General features: G+C 30.3%; 2 protein-coding genes across 3 annotated transcripts in view; one reads left to right on the top strand and one right to left on the bottom strand.

The window, feature by feature from the left end:
• Positions 1 to 1,045, bottom strand: LOC111626824. The gene has a single exon (XM_023370342.1). The coding sequence runs from the start codon at positions 1,043 to 1,045 to the stop codon at positions 188 to 190; it is 858 nt and encodes a 285-aa protein (XP_023226110.1). The 3' UTR covers positions 1 to 187.
• A 6,229-nt stretch (positions 1,046 to 7,274) lies between these two features.
• The window catches only part of LOC111626803 (N-acetylglucosamine-1-phosphotransferase subunit gamma-like), a 21,442-nt gene continuing 6,461 nt past the window's right edge, over positions 7,275 to 22,255 (top strand). For both annotated transcript variants that reach the window (XM_023370311.1, XM_023370310.1), the window contains exons 1-5: positions 7,275 to 7,406; positions 9,362 to 9,425; positions 13,075 to 13,206; positions 19,798 to 19,881; positions 19,974 to 20,067. In XM_023370311.1, coding sequence (XP_023226079.1) covers positions 7,379 to 7,406; positions 9,362 to 9,425; positions 13,075 to 13,206; positions 19,798 to 19,881; positions 19,974 to 20,067 — 402 coding nt within the window. In that variant the 5' untranslated portion in view covers positions 7,275 to 7,378. The remainder of the gene's footprint in view (positions 7,407 to 9,361; positions 9,426 to 13,074; positions 13,207 to 19,797; positions 19,882 to 19,973; positions 20,068 to 22,255) is intronic.

Raw genomic sequence — 22,255 nt, 5'->3', positions numbered from 1 at the left:
AACTACTGATGTTGAGATAAATCATTTGATATATGATAATATTAGGCATTAAGGCCAAACTAATCTGGCTCAACCAGACAAAACAGATAGGAATTCGAATCGGAACAATCGCCATCGGGATCCAAATTGTCATCAATTTGATCTCTTGCATATAAAATGGTGGTATAGACTTTGAATAATAATTTTTCTAATTGGAAGGCGTAGGTGATTTAGTTTGTACCTCATACGCTGCCAGGCGAGAGGGTACAGAACCAGTAGATGACGACGATTGACTTCGTCCCAATAATGTGTGATTATTATCGTATTTTGTACTCAGATGCCACGGAATTTTGTTTTTGCAGTTAAAATTAGCCGAAGAAACAGTATTAGACTCCATTAGTGCTTGTTGCCCTAACCAGTTGATAAGTCTTTCTTTTCGAGCTTGAGAATCTTGTTCTTCACACGCGGAATCTTGATATAGAGAGATACATCTACATGCCTCTCTAACAGATATTACGCAGCAAGCGACGGAAAAAAGACAATCTAATGTGGCTACCACCACTAAGATTCCGTTTAAAATAACTGCAGGACCTTTTAGATTTACTTCACCGAAAGTAGATAGTTTGTTACCTTCATTATCCACAAAATAACTGCTGGGACTATTTAAGTCATTCACTAGTCCAGTGGCAGAAAAAACGATTACCATACCGGTAGCAGCCATACTCAATATGGACAAACAGAGAAAAGATACGACGTGTACCGAACTAGAAGGTCGTTTGGCTGCGATGATAGCAAAAATTCCGGTCACCAGCACTACCATGCCACTCCACATGCCTCCTCCCAGTAAAGATAGCGATGCTTCTACAACGATTGCGATAGAACCAAAGATAAATAGTAAAATGGACATTAGAATTTTTGCCATTCCTAAACCAGTGGCCAACTGTCGAGGGAAATATCTGCCGCGCTCTTCCATTTCTAAAGATCGTTCAAATCTTGTAGGAGAAGTGGATGAAACGCTAAAAGGACCATATGAATTATCTTGTAACACTTCTTTATTTTTTTCCATCGTGATACAATGAATCGAAATGATCCGGACTACCCTGCAACATACAAAATTTTTAAAGTTTAGGATATTAAAATTTTTTGGAATAAAAGCTATTGTAAATATAAAATCAAACTCCGTAGTGATAATTAAATTTTAATACTAGATTTAACATAAAGTTGACCATTCGTTTGGCTTTCGAGAAGTAGGTATTAGTGTGAAATACATTTTTAATTCAAAATACAGTCGGTAAAGGCGGATGCATGCATGCAGCGCATCGAGAAAAATGATAAGTTTGATTCATTGCAAGTGAACTTGATTGAAAATTCGAAAATGATCTCGATGTAGAAAACTTAATCCATGTTTATAAACTATTTCTTAATTCCTTAAGTTATTTTCTTTTCTTATCGAATAATAATACGGCATTGACATGGGCGTAGCGAGGGGGGAGCCTGGGTGGGCACGGCCCCTCCCAGGGAACCTGGTGCCCTCCCCAGGAAATCACAGCCGAAAAAGTGTTGAGTCGATTTGTAAAAACCTAAAGCTAAAATAAAAGTTTTGAATACTAAAAAAAGGTGAACGGCTTGCTCGGTGCCCAATAATGAACAATAATTTGAAATAATTCAATTTTGTGTCAGGTTGGCCTCCACTAGGCCCCCCCATAACAAAACTCTGGCTACGCCCATGGGCATTGAAACGAGCATGGAAACCGTCTTCATCCGTCTTGGATATCTAAGTCACTTTTTACTCATGCGCAAATAAAATGAATGAGCGGCATACCACAAGTATGGCTGCTCTTTCACAGGCGGCATTGCGATTTCTGTTGCTGCTTTTTACTTCCACACATCATGCGTGCATCCGCCTTAAGGAGTCTGGTGCCGTGGGTCTTTAACGACTCTCTAAACTAAATAGAAGAATAAGATGATAATATTCTTCTATTTAGTTTGGACAGATAAATACAGTACATATATTTTTTTAAAATAAAACATTATTTATATATTAGAGTCGCTTATATTTTCAATTTTTACATCTTATCATAAGAAACCTTTATGTAATCACGCTGTTGCTCTGATAAATAAATGTTTAAAATTTTTCACGTATCCTTTTATCTTTGGAATCGTTATTTAGGTATTCGCCACAGTGTTATATCCAAAACTTTGTTGGGCAGATTATAGTACCGCTATTATTTTAGTCCATCTATAAACTTTAAAGTTCTCCAAATAATATTTCGCTTCTTCAATTGATTTTGAATAAATTTTGAAATTATAAATTTCACTGCTTTCATCTTAAACTATAATTATTACAAGATTAACAAGTTATATAATGAAAAACTAAATTGCATTAGTATAAACTCACGTTTGTATTTTGATACCGAAATGATAAATAAATGGTGTATTTTCACCAAAACTTTGATAACTCGCATCTTGCAAACAGCTTGAAAATTTTCGATTTTTATAAATTTAAAATAATAGAACAGTAAGTGCAATGGGGTTTAAAATAATTTCAACACAGTTTGATAATTAGATCAGTAAATCTCAAAATCAAGACAATTGTGGTCTTAAAAGACCAATGCCTGATTTATAGATATTTAGTCTCCATGTTGGAGATCGGATGGCCGAGGCTATTGCTTGATCGATCCAGGCAATCAACACAATCCCAGAAATTTTTGCATAAGCGGTTTGCACATGTTATACCTCTCTCTCTGCTTTAAGCGGCCGGATGGCAGCTTACCGCTCTGGGGGACCCGGGATCGAAAAATCCCCAGGAATTTTTCGGGGGTGGTCCGTCCGGATATGTCGGGCCCCGTTCCTCACCACCCGACTGCTCCATTGTGAGCCTGGCCGAACCCACAATGGGCTTGCTAAAAGAGGTCCTCTTAGTGCCACAAGTTAGGAAAGAATTAAAAAAAAAAAAACCCTCTCTCTGCGGGCTTGGCCGAACCCACGATGTGTAGTCTATGGTTAAAACAACTAGGACAGAAAAAAAGAGGGAAAATTAAGCAATATTACAAAATACTTAATATTAAAAAGACATTCAATAAATTTACGAAGAATTATACATATATAATTATTTTATATCATCGTCGTCATTGCTGTGAATTTTGATCATTTTAAACTCTCGTTTCATTAATACTAATGTCTTTTGATGTAGGAGTAAACACATTAAAGCGTATACAAAATTATTATAATGAGATTTATAGAAGATTTGGCATAAATTTTTAATCGTTTATTTGTTTATCAGAGCAAACAAATATCTGTAGACAATTACACTATTGAACTATCAAAGAAAAGTGCACTGACACACTTTCACGCCACAAAAGACGTTTTAAGGTAAATAAACCATCGAAGAAACGCGTTAAACTTCTTTTTTGTTTACAACTCTAATAAATTACTTTTTAAAGGCACATTTTTTTTGTGATTTTTACAACACAAGACATTTGCTCTTCTCTTTGTGTGAAATTGGACGGAAGAAAAAAGATAATTATAAACTAAAATTGTCTGTCCAGATTGACCCCGGCAACATCTAAAATTGTCTCACAAGTTAAACTTTTCATCCGTCATTAAACAGGTAACGGAGGTTAAAAATCTTCCATTCTAAAGGAAACTATAATGTTATGAAATAAAAATAGAGTTGCAGATATTATAAATAACAGTTTAGTTTACATTTTTACATTAATAATATTATTTATAGAATTTACAAATGAATAGATCAGACGTTCTGTTGGAAGATATGGGCGATTATATCTGTACGGCTTACAACTATGTAGAATCCATCAGAAAATCGACGCCATTAAGGATACTACTTAATATAATTTTTATTATAAATTTATTCCGTTACTTATCTGTCGATGAGGAAGTCAAGCAACCTTTCGACTCATCAATACCAGAAATGTTAACCCACTATTCTACTTAGAGGTTAGTTGTAAATAACACACTCTTTTACTTAAAGTGTATTAACCGGACAATCGGAAACGTTACTGCATAATCCCATTAAAAATATTTTAAAAATTCTTAATTCTATAATTCCGTTAATTAAAAATTTCGTGTAAAACCTTAAATATCAGAAGGTCGAATGTTGAACCTTTCATATGTTAAGGCCACCTTATAATGTAAAATTACATTATTTTTAATACAATAATGAGTTTTTATGTAAAACCCTATAACCCCCTATAACACTGTTGATTATTCCGTTTTATATGAATTCCATGTTGTACGAGTCACTTAGATTTTACAAATACGTATGCCAGGTTGTGAACGGCTCACGTATTTGTAAAATCTAAGTGACTCGTACAACATGGAATTCGTATAAAACGGAATAATCAACAGTGTTATAGGGGGNATATATATTATATTATAGTATAGAATTTAAGTTTATTGCATTTTATGATAATATTTCTAATTTATTGCATATTAAAACATTAACATTCATTTTATTAATTAAGAAATAAGACCTATATATTTCTAAATGAGAATAATAATAAACGTCTTATTAAAAATAAGAACATATATTGTGTATTACCTACAGGTGGTCTACAATTCTTCTTAACAACACCAAAGTTTCGATAACTCAAAACGTGCATTAGAGATAATATATATAAGTTATATTCATAATATTCAAAACTGAAATAGTAAACTTAATAATTAATTTTTATCCTTCTTTTTGTAATAGTTTAAATTATTCTGTAATTTTGATCCGAGAGATCGTTGCACCCGCCACTCCCACTCGGTATTAATCCCAATTATGTATACACTTACCGATGGAAAAGAACTTGCGCATCATCTTCGTCAAGGCCAGTAAATGTAGAGATAAACTTGGCATCTTCTTCCACTTAAGGTTAGCGGACCAGTGGGTCGACCTTGCCCATTGAGCGTGCGCAGAAGCTGGTTCTGCTTTGATGGATCCACTTAGCCTATATTTCTATAGAGAAGATAGAAAAGATTCTCGTATATTCCGTCTAGAATTGAAAATCATTTAAAATGTTTTGTTCGGATCTCTTCATCCAAAAATTCTTAAAGTTTAAATTAAAAAACTTAAGAAAAGAAATTGAATAGAATAAATACATTTTTTTAAGTTATTAAATACAATATGTAAATGATTCTATATTTTTATATTTAAAGTCGGGGAATTGTTTAGTGTTTGTTTCCGTTCGTATTGAAATTTCGTTCTACCGACTGACATACATTTTTAAATCACTAAGTCCGAGTTTTTTCTTAAGTATTTGTCCTACATAAGTCTTATTACTTCCTGATAATCCAGATCATATCTGTTTTGAAGAGGAGGAGGCGGATATTTTCAAATGCAAATCCTTCAATTAAAAAGATATTAATACTAAAAAAAGTTATATATATATATATAAAGCGAGCATTTCCGGATAAAATTCGGATGTATCCTAAATTGTGTCTGGGTCAATTAATTCAATAATAATTGGTTAAATAAATATGTTAGGAGTCTATATATTCTTTATAGAATAGCTCAAGAATTCCTATAAAATTTTAATAAATTTAAAAACTAAAAGAAAGACGATAATAAAATAATATTTAAATTTTTATTTTAAACAATACGATATTTTTCATACTTACAATTAATATTCATTCGATACAGATTTTCATAGTAGCTTTATGTCCTATTTACGATTCGTCCGTGACCAATTATTAGCCTATACAAATGGTGGTCAGCATCAACCCGTATACTTCTAGCTCTGATTGCTTAATACGTCTGTAATATTTGTGATACTCCTCTTAAAAATTCGTCAACTTTCCGAGAAAATAAGAAAGTTCTAACTGTATATATATACGCAAACGTGTCTTTTTATTCGAATCTAAACTGTACTTTCCCCATTTCAATTCAACCATGTCCGATTGTTTTTCCTTTAACATTTAAACATCAACTGGTTCCTCTTTCTGCGTATAGCCTTAATGGGATCTTTAAAATACAATTTACTTTGAGATTCGATTATTCCAGTTAAATTGTTTTAATACGACTATTATATAAGCTACGTATACGATATATATATATAAAAGACGTATTTTAAAAAGAGGAAAAACAGTTTTTATGCAATACAGTTACGCTTCAATTATATAACAATCAATGGGGATTAGTTTCGAAGTCCTGGTTTTTTATAATAGACAAATAAAAACTAATAAATAAACCTTTTATTATTTTAATAAAATCTAAGTGACTCGTACAACATGGAATTCATATAAAACGGAATTATCAATAGTGTTATAGGGGGGATCGACTGTACAACATATAAAATTTATAAAGGAAAAGTAATTTTTATCATTTAAGATGAATTATATGCAGTGGCGTATCCGGGATTTTCAGAATATGGGTGATGCTCGAGGCAGATTCGGGGAGTAAACCAAGGCACGTGTTCTCTGTCATTTTCGGTGGTTGTTACGTATTTATTTTACAATTATTCCTTAATTAAAGTGGCGGGATATGCGTTATTACTTTTACTTTTCTTTTAAAGTAATAAAACTTTTTCCTTTGGTTTTAAGAGGATGCAGCATTGCCATAAGCACCCCTAGATATGTCACTGTAAAGGAAATGATTTTTAATATAATTTTGTTAGATTGTATGCCTAAAAGACAAACAAATCTGTATAAAATTTCAAACAGAAAATTATAATTTTTTTACACGTTTATGTAAGTAGGCTAATTCGATCTAAAAACTATTCAATAATTCAAGTAAAGTATAGGTCAGTTGGTAATTAAGTGGCCGAATGAGAAGAGGTTCTACACAATAATAAGGAAGTTTGAAATGTTTCCTTATGTAGAAAATATTCTTGATTTCCTAAATATTATTTCCAGTTTTTCTTGATATTTAATAGGATAAAAATAATATCCGAAATCCACAAATTGAAAACATCTTCCGTGATTTTTATGAAATAATTTGATGGATCTCTGCGGCAATGTTATAAACCGGTTATAATGTAAAAAAAAATAGTAATTTGTTGCTTCTACTAAAAGATAACAAATCAATTAATATAAAAAGTAGTTATTTTGGTTAATTAAAATATGTGATATAAGTCACGTGATAAAAATAAATGATGACTCAGAAAAGCAGCAAATATTAAATCACGTGATCGCACTGTAAACATACGATTTATAATTATCTACTATTTTTATAATTTTATAAATATTACGTTATTGATTAATAAATTACAATTTAAAGTGATTCTTTACAAATAAAAAAAAACAAAAAAAAAATTAAAATTTTTCAGTGCGCTCTCTGTTGTCAATCTTAGTAACTAACATAATTTAAAATGTCATTTACCGTGTGGGTTACGAGATGCGAAACAAATCATGACATACTTTAAATTCAAAATAAAATTGCAAGATTTTATTTAGGATAATGAAGCTCCATTTTTTTGTTATTTTGGGTATATATATACATACTTTTACTATTGATAAATTTATTTCAAAAGTTGGGGATGGTAAAAGTACCTTTACCTGTAGCAGAAGTTACAGGTAAAGGTAACTTCTACCTGTAGCTTATTCTATAAGTTACCTTTAGATCATTTATATATTTATGTATGGTTTTTATATACTGTATGTATATGTATTAAGTATCTAAAAGTAGCTTTTTCTACCATTTTTATATTTATATGTTATTATATACTATTTATATGTTAAATGCTAAACTAAATGATGGTGAATTTGATGTTGATATTTGCATTAAGGTTAAATGGGATAAGTTGGCTTCTGCTAAATATGTCTGCTATTAATCTTACTATCTTTGACTGTATTTTATTTTAATGTACTAAATTAGAATACGTATGTATTCATGTATTCTATGGAACTTCCTGAGTTTTTTTAGATGACGTACATTTAATTTTAAAGATTACGTCGACAATACTCGTAGTATTATGTACGTCTTATTATGTCGACAATATTCGAGTCTTTATTTATATAATATGTATTTAAAGTGTTATGTATGAATTTGCTGTATATTTTTTGGATCTTGCAGCTCTCGTAGAGACGATATAATACTTATTTTTCAGGAATTGTTAGTCTTTTACTGCGATCGGGATTCGATTGAGCCGACTGTGGCATTCGGGGGTTGGAGAAATTTTTGACGGGCTGGAAGGTTAGTGGGTTTGTCCTTTTAAATTTTCTGTGAGAAAGTTGTTTGGTGTGTTGGCAGACAAATCAAATGATGGAACATATTTAAAATCTATGTAAACTGAGTGAATAAGCATTTTATGGGTTGTTTTATTGAAAAATTCTTTGGTGTCAATTTATTGTATGTACATACGTAATATCCTCACGCTCGTAACCCAAAAAGGGTGAGCGGCGGACAAAAGGAGACTACAATCTTATAAACTATCCATTCGGGAACTTTCTCCACACTTTCCCGTCCAGACGTACCTCCTTTGCTTCAGACTCAATTTATTGTTCCTGAAGATGTTTAAAATTATTATTAAAATAATGCTAGCTTATTGAAATAGTAAATAACTACCAGATGTATACAATAGATTAAAAGTAGTAATAAACAAATCAGTCTGTCCATAAATTATATAATGCAGATATGGAGGATGGGCATGCATTGTTATAATGACTTACAAGAGATGGGGTATTTACAAAACATTATATAACCTAGGGTCTTTAAATCAACTGTTGTTGTTTGTTAAATATGTAGGGATTAATTAAGCTACCTGTAGTTTTTTGCCAAATGGCAATCCTGTGCTATATATTATTCCTTGGTACAATTAAGGGTTGATTAAGATAAAGTTATGTAGTTTTGGTTTGAGGGGAATTATTTTTTGCTTGCCCTTGCTGCTTGGTAGGATAGAAATGATTATTGTATTTCATAAAATTAACAATTTAGTAAATATGGAATTATTTTTATTTTTGAGTTATTATATGTTTCTAATATATTTAACTTTACTGTTGAATTTATTATATCAAATAAAAATGTGTCAGGATTTTTTCTTAAATTTTCTAATGTTATATATATGTGTATGTACTGTACTATACATACAAACTTACTTTGCTAAAATGGTGGGTTATGTTCCAGACCATTGCCTTAAGGCAAAATACAGGCTTTTTCTAATTGCCTCTGCATAAAAAAATCTAAAAACATTTACTGGAAGGCCTAGTCTATCACTTATTAAGTTTGCAATAGTGTTAAGTCTAAAAAATGATGCAAAAATAAAAAATTCTCAAAAATCCTCTAAAGAACAAGACAAGCTCTAAAAATAATATAATTAAAAAGCACCATATTAGCAAAGCACTGTAACACAAAGCACCCTTAAAGTAAAGTATTCCTGTATATATATATATATATACAAAAATATTCAAATATTGATATGCAGTATATTTTTTATATTGTTAGTGATACAGATTATATTAGCCAATAAAATTCCGATAAAAATTGTTCAAGAACCAGCAACTTATGGGTAAGTTTATTTGATATAAATTATTTTTTTTTTAAATTAATACATTTAATGATTTTCTTTTCATTGCTGATTTTATATAAACTTTTCTCCATTAATTATGAAATCATGTTTGTTGTTATTTTAGAAATGTGATAAGAGCATCATTCCAAATTATCTGTTCTACAGTTATAATTGGTATAATTGGTATTTACATTCAAATATAAAGAAATTTCTATGCGGAACTGTTTGTAATTCTTTAGTTACAACCTATTTTTCTTTATATTATTTTAAACCTTTCATCATTAGTGTAATAATTATTTTGTTGTGAAGAGAACATCATAAAACATTGCTCCAAATTACAAATATCGATATGAAGTAAATGCTGTTATGTTAGTACATTGTAATTTAATGTGATAAAAAATTTTATTATTTTTTTAATACATTATAATTATCGTAATAATATAAACCAAAATAAAAAGAATATAAAACTATAATATTTTTTGTTATTTATATTTGCTGTTGTTTAAACATTTTTGTCATATTTAAATTTATAAAATATATAATTTATCAAATTTGTATCACTCTTCAACTAAATTTTTGATTAACTGAATTAATTTAAATCAATGACTTTTTTTTATTTTCCTTGTTTTTCTGTATCAGTAAATAACATTATGTAAAAATTTAAATTTATACTCACTTTACATTTGTTTCACATTATTAAAAATTATATAATACATGAATATATGTTTACATTCTAAAAACAAAACAATAATCATCAAATCATACATGTATTTTCTCTAAACCAATGATGCTGTCATGATCAGTTACCTAAAATAGTGAGCTCTTAAAACTTTATAAAATTTTAATAGTTGTAATATTATGTTACAGAAATTTATTAATGCATAAAAATATTTTTACATAACACTTAACATTTAGCAATTAACATTTATCTATTGTAAGGATAAACATATACAACTTAATAATGATATGCTTAATGATTCATTTTTTTATAATACAGACAAGTAATTTAAGATTATAAAGTATTTAATGTGTATTAAAGCAAAAAAAAGAATTAAGTTATTGTCCTTTATCAAGAAAATTGTTATAATATTTAATATTTATTCAGTCCTGTTGTGGTGATATTGGACCTTTTCATCTTCCCTCTCTGGGGGGGGGTTTCGTCAGGGGCAGATGTGATCCATCCATCGACACGCTAACGAAGAGCCGTTAAGACTGGGGAAGAAGAAATTTTTGAAAGAGGAATTCGGGACACGAGAGGGAGAGGGTGTGTGAAGTAGCAGTCCCTGAGAGTGAAATAAAGTTTTTTTTTTGTGGAAATATTGGATTGGTTAATTGGTGAAACGAACCGATGGGGCAGAATTCGCTGATTAAAGATGGGTTCCCTACACCTGTAAAAGATACAATTTCATTTTTTCCTAATGACAGTTATTAAGAATTCAATAAACTGCTTTGTTAAAAATGTTGGAGATTATAAAATACAGGTAACCCCCGTATAACACAGGAGTTATGTTCCAAAAAATTGCCGTGTTATACGAAACAAAGAACTAGTGCGAAAAGGTGGGTTAGGTTCCAAAAATTAAAAAAACATGCTGTTAAATCTTTATTTAAACTGGATTTATTATTCATTTTTTTCATAGGTAAAATACTTATTTATTATTTAAGTAAATATTTTACCAGAGAATTATTCATCCTATATGATGATTTCAGCATGAGCATCATCAACTGGTAACAGTTTTTGGGTGTGTTTGTTAATAGCAGTCAATCTGCAATGGGAATGTGCTGCTGTTTATAGGCATTTAGGAACAACGGTAAAAGAAAGATGGCGGCACCTGCACTATTGATAGTATCGTGATGGAGGAATCTATAATTATAAAATGAGCTTTTAGAGGCAAAAGAAGGGTCCCAATTGTAAAATTTAACCATTAAATGGATTATTTGTTGAAAGAGCATTCAAAGTAGTCATGAAAACAATTAGAATGCTTGCACGGAGTTACGCAGAGGTATAAAAGAATGCACCCTTTATTATATTTCATGTTGTATGAGGGTTTTACCCAATTCCCAAACCATTTTAGAGTGAACCGGTGCTATAAAAGCACCGTATTATACAGGGATGTTCCCAATTCTCGAACCATGTTAGAGTGAATCCGTGCTATAGAAGTGCCATGTTATACGGGGGGGTTACCTGTACTTTGAATAATAATAATACACAGCCTATCCCGGAGGTGGCAAACCTACAGCATGTTGGACGAAATTATCTGAGATGTTCATATCATACAATTTCAATTTATCACTTTTTTTTTTTTCAGTTATCCTTTCAGTTTATCACTTGATAATCCTTTTGTTCAATTAGTTTCTTTACATTTATTCTAATTAAAGCATTTTTTCTTTAAATAAAGTTACTCCAAGTGTAAACCTTTGGTGCACATAAATATTTTAAAATATATTTGCTTACTATATGGCATGTGGATTCAAAAAGGTTTGCCATCCCTAGCCTATGCCAAAATTTTCTGGATTGATTTAATTACTACTTAGTTGTCTCCATCTGTTGATTTATATCATCGGAATTTTTGAAGTGTTGAATTGAAATTTCTTGTTTAATGACAAGAATTTTCTTACAATATTGAAATAAGATATTATTCTTGAAATGTCTTATTTCAGCATGCAAAAGTGTTGTTGTTCTTAGTTGACATATTTTTTGCCTTATAAGACTTTTTTGTACCTAAATTTATCTGAAAATTATAATACATCCTATAAACTGAATATGTCTTATACTGTGAAGAATATTTTTTCTCAAAAATTTATGTGAAAAATGTGATGCGTCTTATCAGGTGAAAAATACTACACTCCCTAAAACCTAATTTTTTTATCTTGCAGCTATTTTTCCTTCCAGAAACTAAAATTGCAAATAAAAGTCATGCATTTTGATAATATTAAAGACCTTCAAAAAGCTGTGACCATCTTCTCAGAGATTATCCTTAAAAAGACTTTCTGCAATGCTATGAAATATTATATGATCTTCATATTAAGTATATAAGTAGAATATATTTTGAATACTATATAATAATAATTTAAATTACTTGAAGGTAAGAGTTTCTCAAATTAATCCAGAAAATTTTGGGACATTTTTTATAGTAGTATATTAATATCAAATTATAAATTTTATTCATTCTCTTTCAAAAATGTATAAATTTTCTTATTTATAAGTAGTTGAAACTGTCATAATAGAAGTGAATTAAAAATATGTAGTCCAGCAAAGCATCATATTTTATTGAGTTGGATTATTTTACAATGAGGTTTTGTCCCTATATTGAATGTCAAAGTTATATATATATTTTTAATATATAAATAAAATTATTTTTGTAGAATAATGTTATACTTATGTATATTCATTTTATTCAAGATTCTATTAGATATAGAAGTAAAATTCAATATAAAGTAATCAATATGATAATGCTGACAGTCATTTTTGATTTTGAGTTGATGCAACTTATATAAATTCGTTTAACTTCAATGTTTATGCACTGTTTAAATTATTTCAATGTCATTATCATATGATCTAACATTAAGAATAAATATCAATATTCTTATTGAAATGTTTATGTATTGGATATTCTCATAATTCAGAAATTATATTTTATTTATTATGTAGATTCTATGCAAGTAATATAATACAAGGCGAAAATGTCGACCAACTGATTGCCAGAACTAAGCCTTCAAATTTTTCAGGACCATTGCAGTTTAAATCATTAGTTGGGCAGTGTTTCAATTTGACTAATGATCAGTAAGTTTATTGATATCTAAATATTTACTTATTAAAATTTATTGGAAAATGTCCATAGAGATTAAAAAGAAAAATCTTAAGATTTGTATGAATGTAATTATTATAAATTAAAGTAAGATTTTTTATTACCTAGACTTGTTTATGCAGTTTTGGGCATTCTTTTGTTTTGTTGTTGTATTTAAAATTATATAAATATCAAGATTGACTATTAATAGAAAATTCATTAATAATTTTAAATAGGAAATATAGTATATTGAATGTCTACTAACAAAAAGTAACTAGTGATATTCTCTGGCAACATTAAAAACAATGAACAAATGATGTCCACGTGTATTACTATTAGATATATAATTTAGAAAATATGATATGCAGGAAACAATGACAAAGTGATGAAAATTATGTTATTAAACAACTTTTCAAAACAAGTAACTTCAATGCATGTAAATATACCAGAAATATCCAACAAAAATTATACTTACTAAAAATGATCATTATAGAATGTTTTTGATGATTTAAAACTGGTGTTCGACTGGCTTTAACCTGTCATCTTCAGGTTAAAGCCAGTCGAACATCAGCGTGAAAATTCCAATGTCACTTTAAAAGTGCAAAGAGCAATCATTTAATTGGTTGGAAAATGCTGAGGTCAAAAATGACTATTACTTTTAAGTGGGTTAATAAGATTTAATTTATAGTCTTACTTCAAAAATAGATTTCCATGCTTTGGATAATGTATCTGCATCCCTTTATGGTCTTGTCCCAAAAATTAGCTTTGTATATTTTGAAATCTGTAGATGTTTTCAGATAAGTCTAGTTCCTACTAGAATGTATTAATTAATCCTGTTTTATGCTCCCTTTCATTGTTTTCAGATGAAAATGTCACTAACATTGTGGGGGAAAAGCCTTTTGGATAGAATAATGGTGCTCCTTGATACACTTGTAAAGAGATCAAGCTGTTGCTCCTATGTAGACTCATTTCTTGTTGAATTTGTCATCTATAATAGGGATAGAATATACCTCAGATGAATTCTATGTGTTGATAGGGTCCTTGGCATTTTATGATAAAGAGAATACAGTTGGTATCTCATGTAGGAGATACTAAGTTGGTTTGTTCTTGCAATTTACTTATAAACCAAATGACAGCCTTAATTAATTGGGTTATTTTATCTACAATTTGTTTGTATACGCTAGAAAGATTTGGTATCATAACTAATTCTCACTCAAATATTTCTGTTTAAGTTAGTTTAATGTAAAATATGATATTCAGGTTTGAAAGAAATATAATCATCATCATCAATATATACGAGGGCTGTTCGGAAAGTTCGCGGCCTCAAATAGAACAACAAACAAAATAATGTTAAAACTTTTTTATTTTTCAATGTAGTCTCCTTTGTTAACAATGCACTTATTCCAGCGATGTTCTAGCTTTTTTATGCCATCACAATAGGTCGATTTGTCAAGGTGTGCAAAATACTCGTTCATTTCAGAGATGGCTTCGTCATTTGAGTGGAATCTCTTTCCAACCAAGAATTATTTTAAATTTGGAAAAAGTTGGAAGTCACTGGGGGCCAAATCAGGTGAGTACGGTGGATGTGGAACTAATTGGAAGCTAAGTTCGTTTATCTTTTGTTCAGTGATTCTGGCATTATCGTGGTGAAACAGAACCTTCTTCTTCAAGTGTGGCCTCTTTGATTTCTTTCTTCAGTTTTTCCAAAAGTATACAGTAATAGACAGCATTGATGGTCTTTCCTCTTTCTAGGTAGTCAATAAAGATGATTCCTTTAGCATCCCCAAAAAACCGAGGCCATCACTTTCCCCGCTGATGGAACTGTTTTTGCCTTCTTTGGTGGTGGCGAACTGGGGTGTTTCCATTGCTTCGACTGTTCTTTTGTTTCAGGAGTGTAGTAATGGATCCACGTTTCGTCAGTAGTCACAAACCGACGCAAGAAATCCCGTGGGTTTTTCTTGTAGAAGTCCAAACACTTCTTTGACATCAAAGTGCGAACACGTCTTTGCTCAGCGGTCAGCAGATGCGGCACCCAACTTGCTGAGACCTTCGTCATACCCAAATTTTCGGTTAGATGTGGTGCACTCGGTCGACAGAGATGCCTGTTGTCTCAGCTATCTCACGCGTTTTCAAACGGCGATCTGCTAACACCAAATCGTAAACTTTGTCGATATTTTTTTCAGTGACAGCAGTTGACGGCCGTCCGCTGCGAGGGTCATGTTTCACACTCTCTCTGCCAGATTTAAAAAGGGCTGTCCATTTTTTCACAGTGGTGTACGAAGGAGCAGACTCTCCCAAAACTTCATCCATGTCAGCTTTGATTTGAGATGCGGTCAATCCTTTTTTCGTCAAGTATTTTATGACCGCACGAGTCTCCGTCTTCTCCATTTTTGACAAAGCATATGCACATCGACTATCTGCTAAGCTGTCGTGGCAAAACTTTACGACAAATCAAGCGGAAATTGGTATCTTATCTTTAGCAAGAATGACTGAATTATCCCCGCCAAAAATTAAATTGATCGCAGCGCCGCATATAGGCAAGGCCGCGAACTTTTCGAACAGCCCTCGTAGTATTTAAATATTTCCATGGTTCATACAAGATATATTATCATTTAAGTTTTTCCATTTCTTTTATTTTTAAAATAATAATTATGCTATGTTATGTGAGTATACTTTCATTAACATAAAGTTTTTAAATTAGAAGATTAAATCAATAAAGTATAAATTTATCTTCACTGAGAAATTAACATACTTAGCAATTATAAATATACATTTTTATTGTTATTTTCAAAATTTAGATATTTGCACAATTATTAAATAACATTTTTTCTAAAATATAAAGTTATCACTCCAATCATCTACAGGTTTTTATGATTGAAATATAGTCTATTAAATAAAAACAATTGTTTTTCAAAAATTCATACAGCTGCTATTATAAAATATAAAAATGTTTTTGAAAATTCACCATATATAGTGGGTGATCGGTTAACAAACATAATCCGTTCCAAGACTTTGTTCTCTATCCGAATTGTTTGTTAATTGATTACCAATTTACCATAGGTTTTTATGGAAATTTGATTAATTCGTTCTGGAGACTCCAAAAAATAAAAAAATATATACTTCTTACTACGTTTATTTATATGTAATAATAAAAATACATATATACACAGTCTTGCATTTTTATTAGTTGTGTTTTTTCCATTTGTGGAGATTAAANGAATTGTTTGTTAATTGATTACCAATTTACCATAGGTTTTTATGGAAATTTGATTAATTCGTTCTGGAGACTCCAAAAAATAAAAAAATATATACTTCTTACTACGTTTATTTATATGTAATAATAAAAATACATATATACACAGCCTTGCATTTTTATTAGTCATCTTTTTTCCATTTGTGGGTGTTAAAGAATCTGTCTAGTGTCGATTGCTTTTCTCTCTTCTTCAGGATTTTTCAGAAGTAATTAATAGCATTGAAATTGTAGAGATCCCCAAGCCTAGCCTATTAACCTCAACCTAGTTTGGATGCCATTTTAAGACCATCGTTCTGACATCCTCCCATTTCTTCAAAAAATGCTTAATAGCAGATATCGACATTTATTATTTTTTCAGAAGAAAACATATCTCGCCGAGTTTCTTGGTGTTTTTCATTCAAGAGTTCTTGGTGTTCTTCTATCATCAGATCCATTTCAGGTTCCATTATGAGCTCTTCAATGCTCTTTATTTCTCAGATGTGATTTTTGTTACTCCTTTAGCTGCTTGAGTCTTCTTGATTATACAGTACCTTTTTTAGATAAGATTGAACTGCGGCCTACTGTAGACCTGTTTGAGCCATACTGCCCAACAACATCAGACATCTTCTGCCCACTCTCTACCTTTGCTATTGTGAAATCCGGACTTTTTACCGAATTTTCCGATTAATATACAGCATTTTTCTAAACCCCCAATTTAAATTTTCCTTTAAATTCTAAACTAAAACCTAACTTAAAAAAAGGGAAAAATTCCAATCTTCCCTTTCGTTTAAAGTAAACATCCGTCCATTTCGAAACTAATCCCACATTCCAACTCCAAATTTGATAGTTAGCATGGGCCCGGGAACAACTTTGACCCATCCGCGTATCTTTTACCTTACAACAATTGGTCACATGACCATTCTCCCACGACGAAATTATAAAAGCCATTTGCTTCCCCCTCTTGAGGGAGTCGTTCATCCGCCGTCACTTTAATACTGTGTCCTGCGAATATTGAGTCCGATTGATATACTGTGTCCTATCGATATTGTGTCCTACAAAAATTATTATCCTTATCCTAAAAACCCGTTGGATATCATAATCTTTTTTTCAAGAATATTTAAAGACATAAAGAGGTATGGAACAAATTTTTGTGAACTCTCTCTCGGCCCTTCGCGTTTTAGGGACTCAGATTTTTCCCTTTGAAATTAGTTATTGTAATATCTATGTAGCTAATAAATTGTTGTTATCTTGTTAAATTGGTGTCCTCTTTTACTCGTATATCGCCTGTCATCTTACCGACAGCACTCCTCCCTCCGCCACTCGACCTGAAACATTAAATCCCGTTACGACGGGAAAAAGGATAACTCTCATCCATCCTGACAGTGAGAAGTTTTAACAACCTGTTGCTGGAAGGGAGACCTACACCCTCCTAGCGGTTCACACTATTATACTCTCACCTTTTGAAAATAAAAACCGACGCAAAACTCAACGAGTGCTCGCCCGACAGTCTCGTGAATACTATAAAAGAATTGTTTCTGAAAAATAAAAAAACTGGAATTACAAGGGAGCATTTCAAAGTTTGGAGGAACACTATCCAATTAGTACATACCAGGTTGAGTGTCGATGTTGACGTCTCCTGCGCTCCGAAAAGTTTCAAATTGTTGTCTGAAGACAAGAGAAGACCGATCGGTATTCATTATTTTACGTTGCTTCTTATTGTGTTTGTTCTGTGAGGTGTTCATTATCTGATCATGTGTTTGTTGTCCGAACATAAAAATCTTTTGCAAAAGTGTTCGTTATCTGATTTGTTTGTTAATCGATCACTCACTGTATAATTAGAACTTATGTATTCAATGAAAATGTTTTTGTTATATAAACATGTTTTTTTATGTTTGTTTGTATTGTGTTATTTTTGCTTTTAGTATCTGTACCTAATAGTTGTTTAAGAGAGCAGTTATCATATTTTTTATTTTACAAAAAAATTAAATAAAAATAAAAATGACATTATCATTGATATCACTGAGTTTAATTCATATTTAAAGTTTAATATAGGTATCCCTTATCAATGACAGGGTTATATTCTTGAGAAATGCCATGATTGATAAAATTATGGTTCACAAAACATAATTTTATCAATCATGAAGAAAGATAAACTTTGACACTGATTACATATTGTAAGATGATGATAAATTAATAATAAAATATTTTAATTGATAATAATTTACACAAAGATTTACAGAAATGTTCATTATATATTTATAAACATAAAACAAAAAGTCTTAAAAAGCTTTATTTTTACAAAAAAGCTAGATTGATGATTATTTTATTTTTTCTCAAATTTTTTTATAGGACACCAGCAATGCTTTTATTCTTTGTTTAACATTTAAACTTTATTCACTGACTGAATCAATGTTTGTAGAATGATTAGAAAGTTCATATGTCATTTGCATTCCTTTGTTTATTGCAGTGAGATCAGCACTGGTTTTTCACTTCTGACTTTGTTTTCATCTAATGTTTTTGTTGTTATCTTCATTTCAAATGAGTTTCTCAAAATTGTTGCAGTTCATTATCTTGTAGTTGAAGAAATTCTTCAATCTCCTTGGGCTGTCAGGAAATATGCACTTTCTAAAAATCTAGCAACTGCCATGATGTGTTAATGGCAGCTGAAGAAATTTCATTTACATTTCTCATAACCTCTTTCCAATTTTTTTCCAAGTAGCATTCAATATCAATGGCCTAATCTCTTTATTATTAAGAATTGTTCAATCTTATAGTCTAGAATGGTGAAGTTTTTCAACACTAACAAAATTCTGAGTGTCTCTCCATTCTCTTAAAGATGTACATGAATATGTGACAAATATAATTTTTCATTGTTGCCTTGATCTAAAGATTGAAGCAATTAGAACATTAAAATTTTTTGAAAATAGCATTTATATTCATGTTTCAATACAATCAGAAGTAAAATTATCTCCAGTATTTATATAAGCAATTATTTATTGTACTATCATCAAAATCCAAGGCTGCTGTGTTTTGTCACAGTGCTCTCAATTTTAGTATTATGTTGATCCTGCACATCCTACTTTTCCTATTAGTCATGCCAATTATCTAACTCCATTCAGGAGAAAATTTTAAAATTGAAATTACGTGACATCCAATTTGGACTGGAAGTTCGTATAATCAGGGCCTCCTGCCTTAAGCTTTCCATATCTGGTCTTGAATTTCATCTATATAACTTTTGTCTTTCCTTAATCTCAAGAACAGACAGATGGATACCAGTGAAAATTTATAGGTTTACAATTTTTGAAAACTTTGTTTTGTGTTTGTTAAATGATGTATTAAAATTTATTTATTTTAGATACCGTTATGTATTGTGTCCATTTTACAATTTCACACAACATGAAATGGCACTTCGTTGGAATGCATACCAAGGAATATTAGGGTAAATTTTGAAATAAGTCATTATAAATTAAATTTACTAAATTTTAATGAATATTTTGATGTCAAACATTTTATTTTCTTTCTATTTCATAGAATTTGGAAAGAATGGGAAATAGAAAACAATACCTTTACAGCCATGATATATAGTAAAGGAGATTTATGTGGTAACACAGATAGGTCTGCTAAAGTAAGTTTTATTTAAATAAAATAAAACACAGAGAACGATAATACTGTGTATTATAATTGTTAATTAATCAATAATATATTTAAAATTGAGAAAATCATGGTTATTAACGTTATTATGCTCTTCTTAAATCTTGTATTTATAATAATTAAACTCTGAAGAATTTGCAAAATTGCATTAAATTATTAGTGTTTCCCACTGGATACTTGGAAATTAAGATTTTCCTTGCCACTGTAGTTTTAAATAATTAAAGCCAATGATACAAAGATTATCTTTGGCAAACAATTTTCTTATTTTTATCTAATATTTGAAATATAGTAAAATCCTTCTAAAACAAGATAACTTCAGCTTTTGTTTTAATAGAAATGTTCTATTCCATTTAGTTATCTTACAAGTTAGTATATCTAAATATGGTCAATTTTACTTTGAATTTATGTTATCCTGAAAAATAATTTTTCTCTTATAAAATAAATCTAAGATTGATGATAAAATACCATTTTAGTTACTATCATCATGCTATCTATGGAAAAAATTTTGTTAGAACAAAATAAAAAAACTTACACACACACACATATATATATATATATATATAAATTCTTAAGAATGAGTCGGTGACACACAAACAACATGATGTCTTGTTGTTTATTTGTAAATTAAAAAGTCAGTTAAAATTTGAACAGGAAAATAATGTCATTTAAAATATAAACTGAAAAAGTTGTTTTTACAGTACAGTAGAGCGTCGATTATCTGAATCAATTGGGGACCGGGGTTCGGAAAATAAATTTTTCAGATAACCAATTATGTACGAAAAAATACACTATTAATATAGTATATTAATATATCCCATATTTAAATTTTTCTCCGTTGCGTGTCGCATCGCTTCGCTTTGTGTTGAATTTCTGTCAATGTTAAGCCTAACGAAAATTTTTATAATAATAATCGTGGCTATTGTATCGTTAAAAATTATTTCTTTATTTTGTACAAACAAAATAAATATATTGAAAAATATAAAAACAAAAAAAATTATACTTTAGAAGTTAATCTAGTATCAAAAACGGTCGATTCAGTACGACTGGCACGCTTTCGGTTGATCAGGATTCAGATAATCGATACTCTACTGCAGCGATTCCCAACCTGTGGTACGCGTACCCCTAGGGGTACGCGATAGGTTGTTTAGGGGTACAGAAAAAAGTTAGTTATTATGGCAGAAAAAATAATATATTATGTATCACAAACTAATAGTATTAAAAAATTATTAGATAAATAATGTTCCTTGCAACAATCACAACTTTATTATACATTTTTTCTTTTAGTTTTTTTTTCTTTAATTTAAAGTTACAATATGTAAAATTAACAATACGGTTACTCACTAAATTTCTTAAATGAGGGGTACAATCTAGAGATATGACATGTCACGGGGTACGCTAATGAAAAAAGGTTGGGAACCACTGCTCTACTGCATTAAAAGATTTTGACTAATAATTTTCAATTTAACTGTTTTCTATGTAATCTTTATATGATGTAAAATGAATGAATCTGCTTAACTAATAAAAAATAAACAATTTTTACATCAACTAGCACCAGAAGTTAAACATTCTAAATTCATCAAAATGTTTGCCGGTGCCCGTTTTGTAATTTTACAATTGAATTTATTACATTAATATTTTATAAATTAATCTTATAATATACATTTAATATAAAATTATATTATTGTGTTTAATGTAAATATATAGATTAAATAGCCTCATTATACAAACTATTAAATGGAGATAGTGTGTCTCATTTTTTGCACAGAAGAAATGGTAGATGACCTGGTGAGAGAACATAAGTTGCAGTTATGGTTTATTTTTGGTGTCATTCTAAACTTTTTTTGGTCTTCACATTCAACAATTGATTGAAATTACAGTAGACCCCCCTATAACGCTTAGATACGTTCCACGCTAACCGAAAATTACGTTGTAGGAATGAGCCAATCGCAGCCCGATAGGTGGGAACTTTACGGACTAAGGCTGTTCGAAAGGTTTTCTTCTATAAAATTAACCGATTCTAGACTAATTCCACTCAACATTTCCAAAATACGTATAATTTTTTGGGAATAATCTGTATAAACTATGCTATAAACAAAAAATTGTAGGATTACTTACACCGTTCGACTACGCCGTTGCTTAAAGCTGGTTTTCATCGCGGAACA

The sequence above is a fragment of the Centruroides sculpturatus genome, unplaced genomic scaffold, assembly GCF_000671375.1.
Source record: "Centruroides sculpturatus isolate CEXI.00-Female unplaced genomic scaffold, Cexi_2.0 scaffold280, whole genome shotgun sequence".
Lineage (NCBI taxonomy): Eukaryota > Metazoa > Arthropoda > Arachnida > Scorpiones > Buthidae > Centruroides > Centruroides sculpturatus.
Note: the sequence above shows the minus strand (reverse complement) of the source record. Positions and strands in the feature narration are given on the sequence as shown.

Coding starts and splice junctions, on each gene's coding strand:
- LOC111626824 (XM_023370342.1), bottom strand. CDS start 1,045: ATGGAAAAAAATAAAGAAGTGTTACAAGATAATTCATATGGTCCTTTT.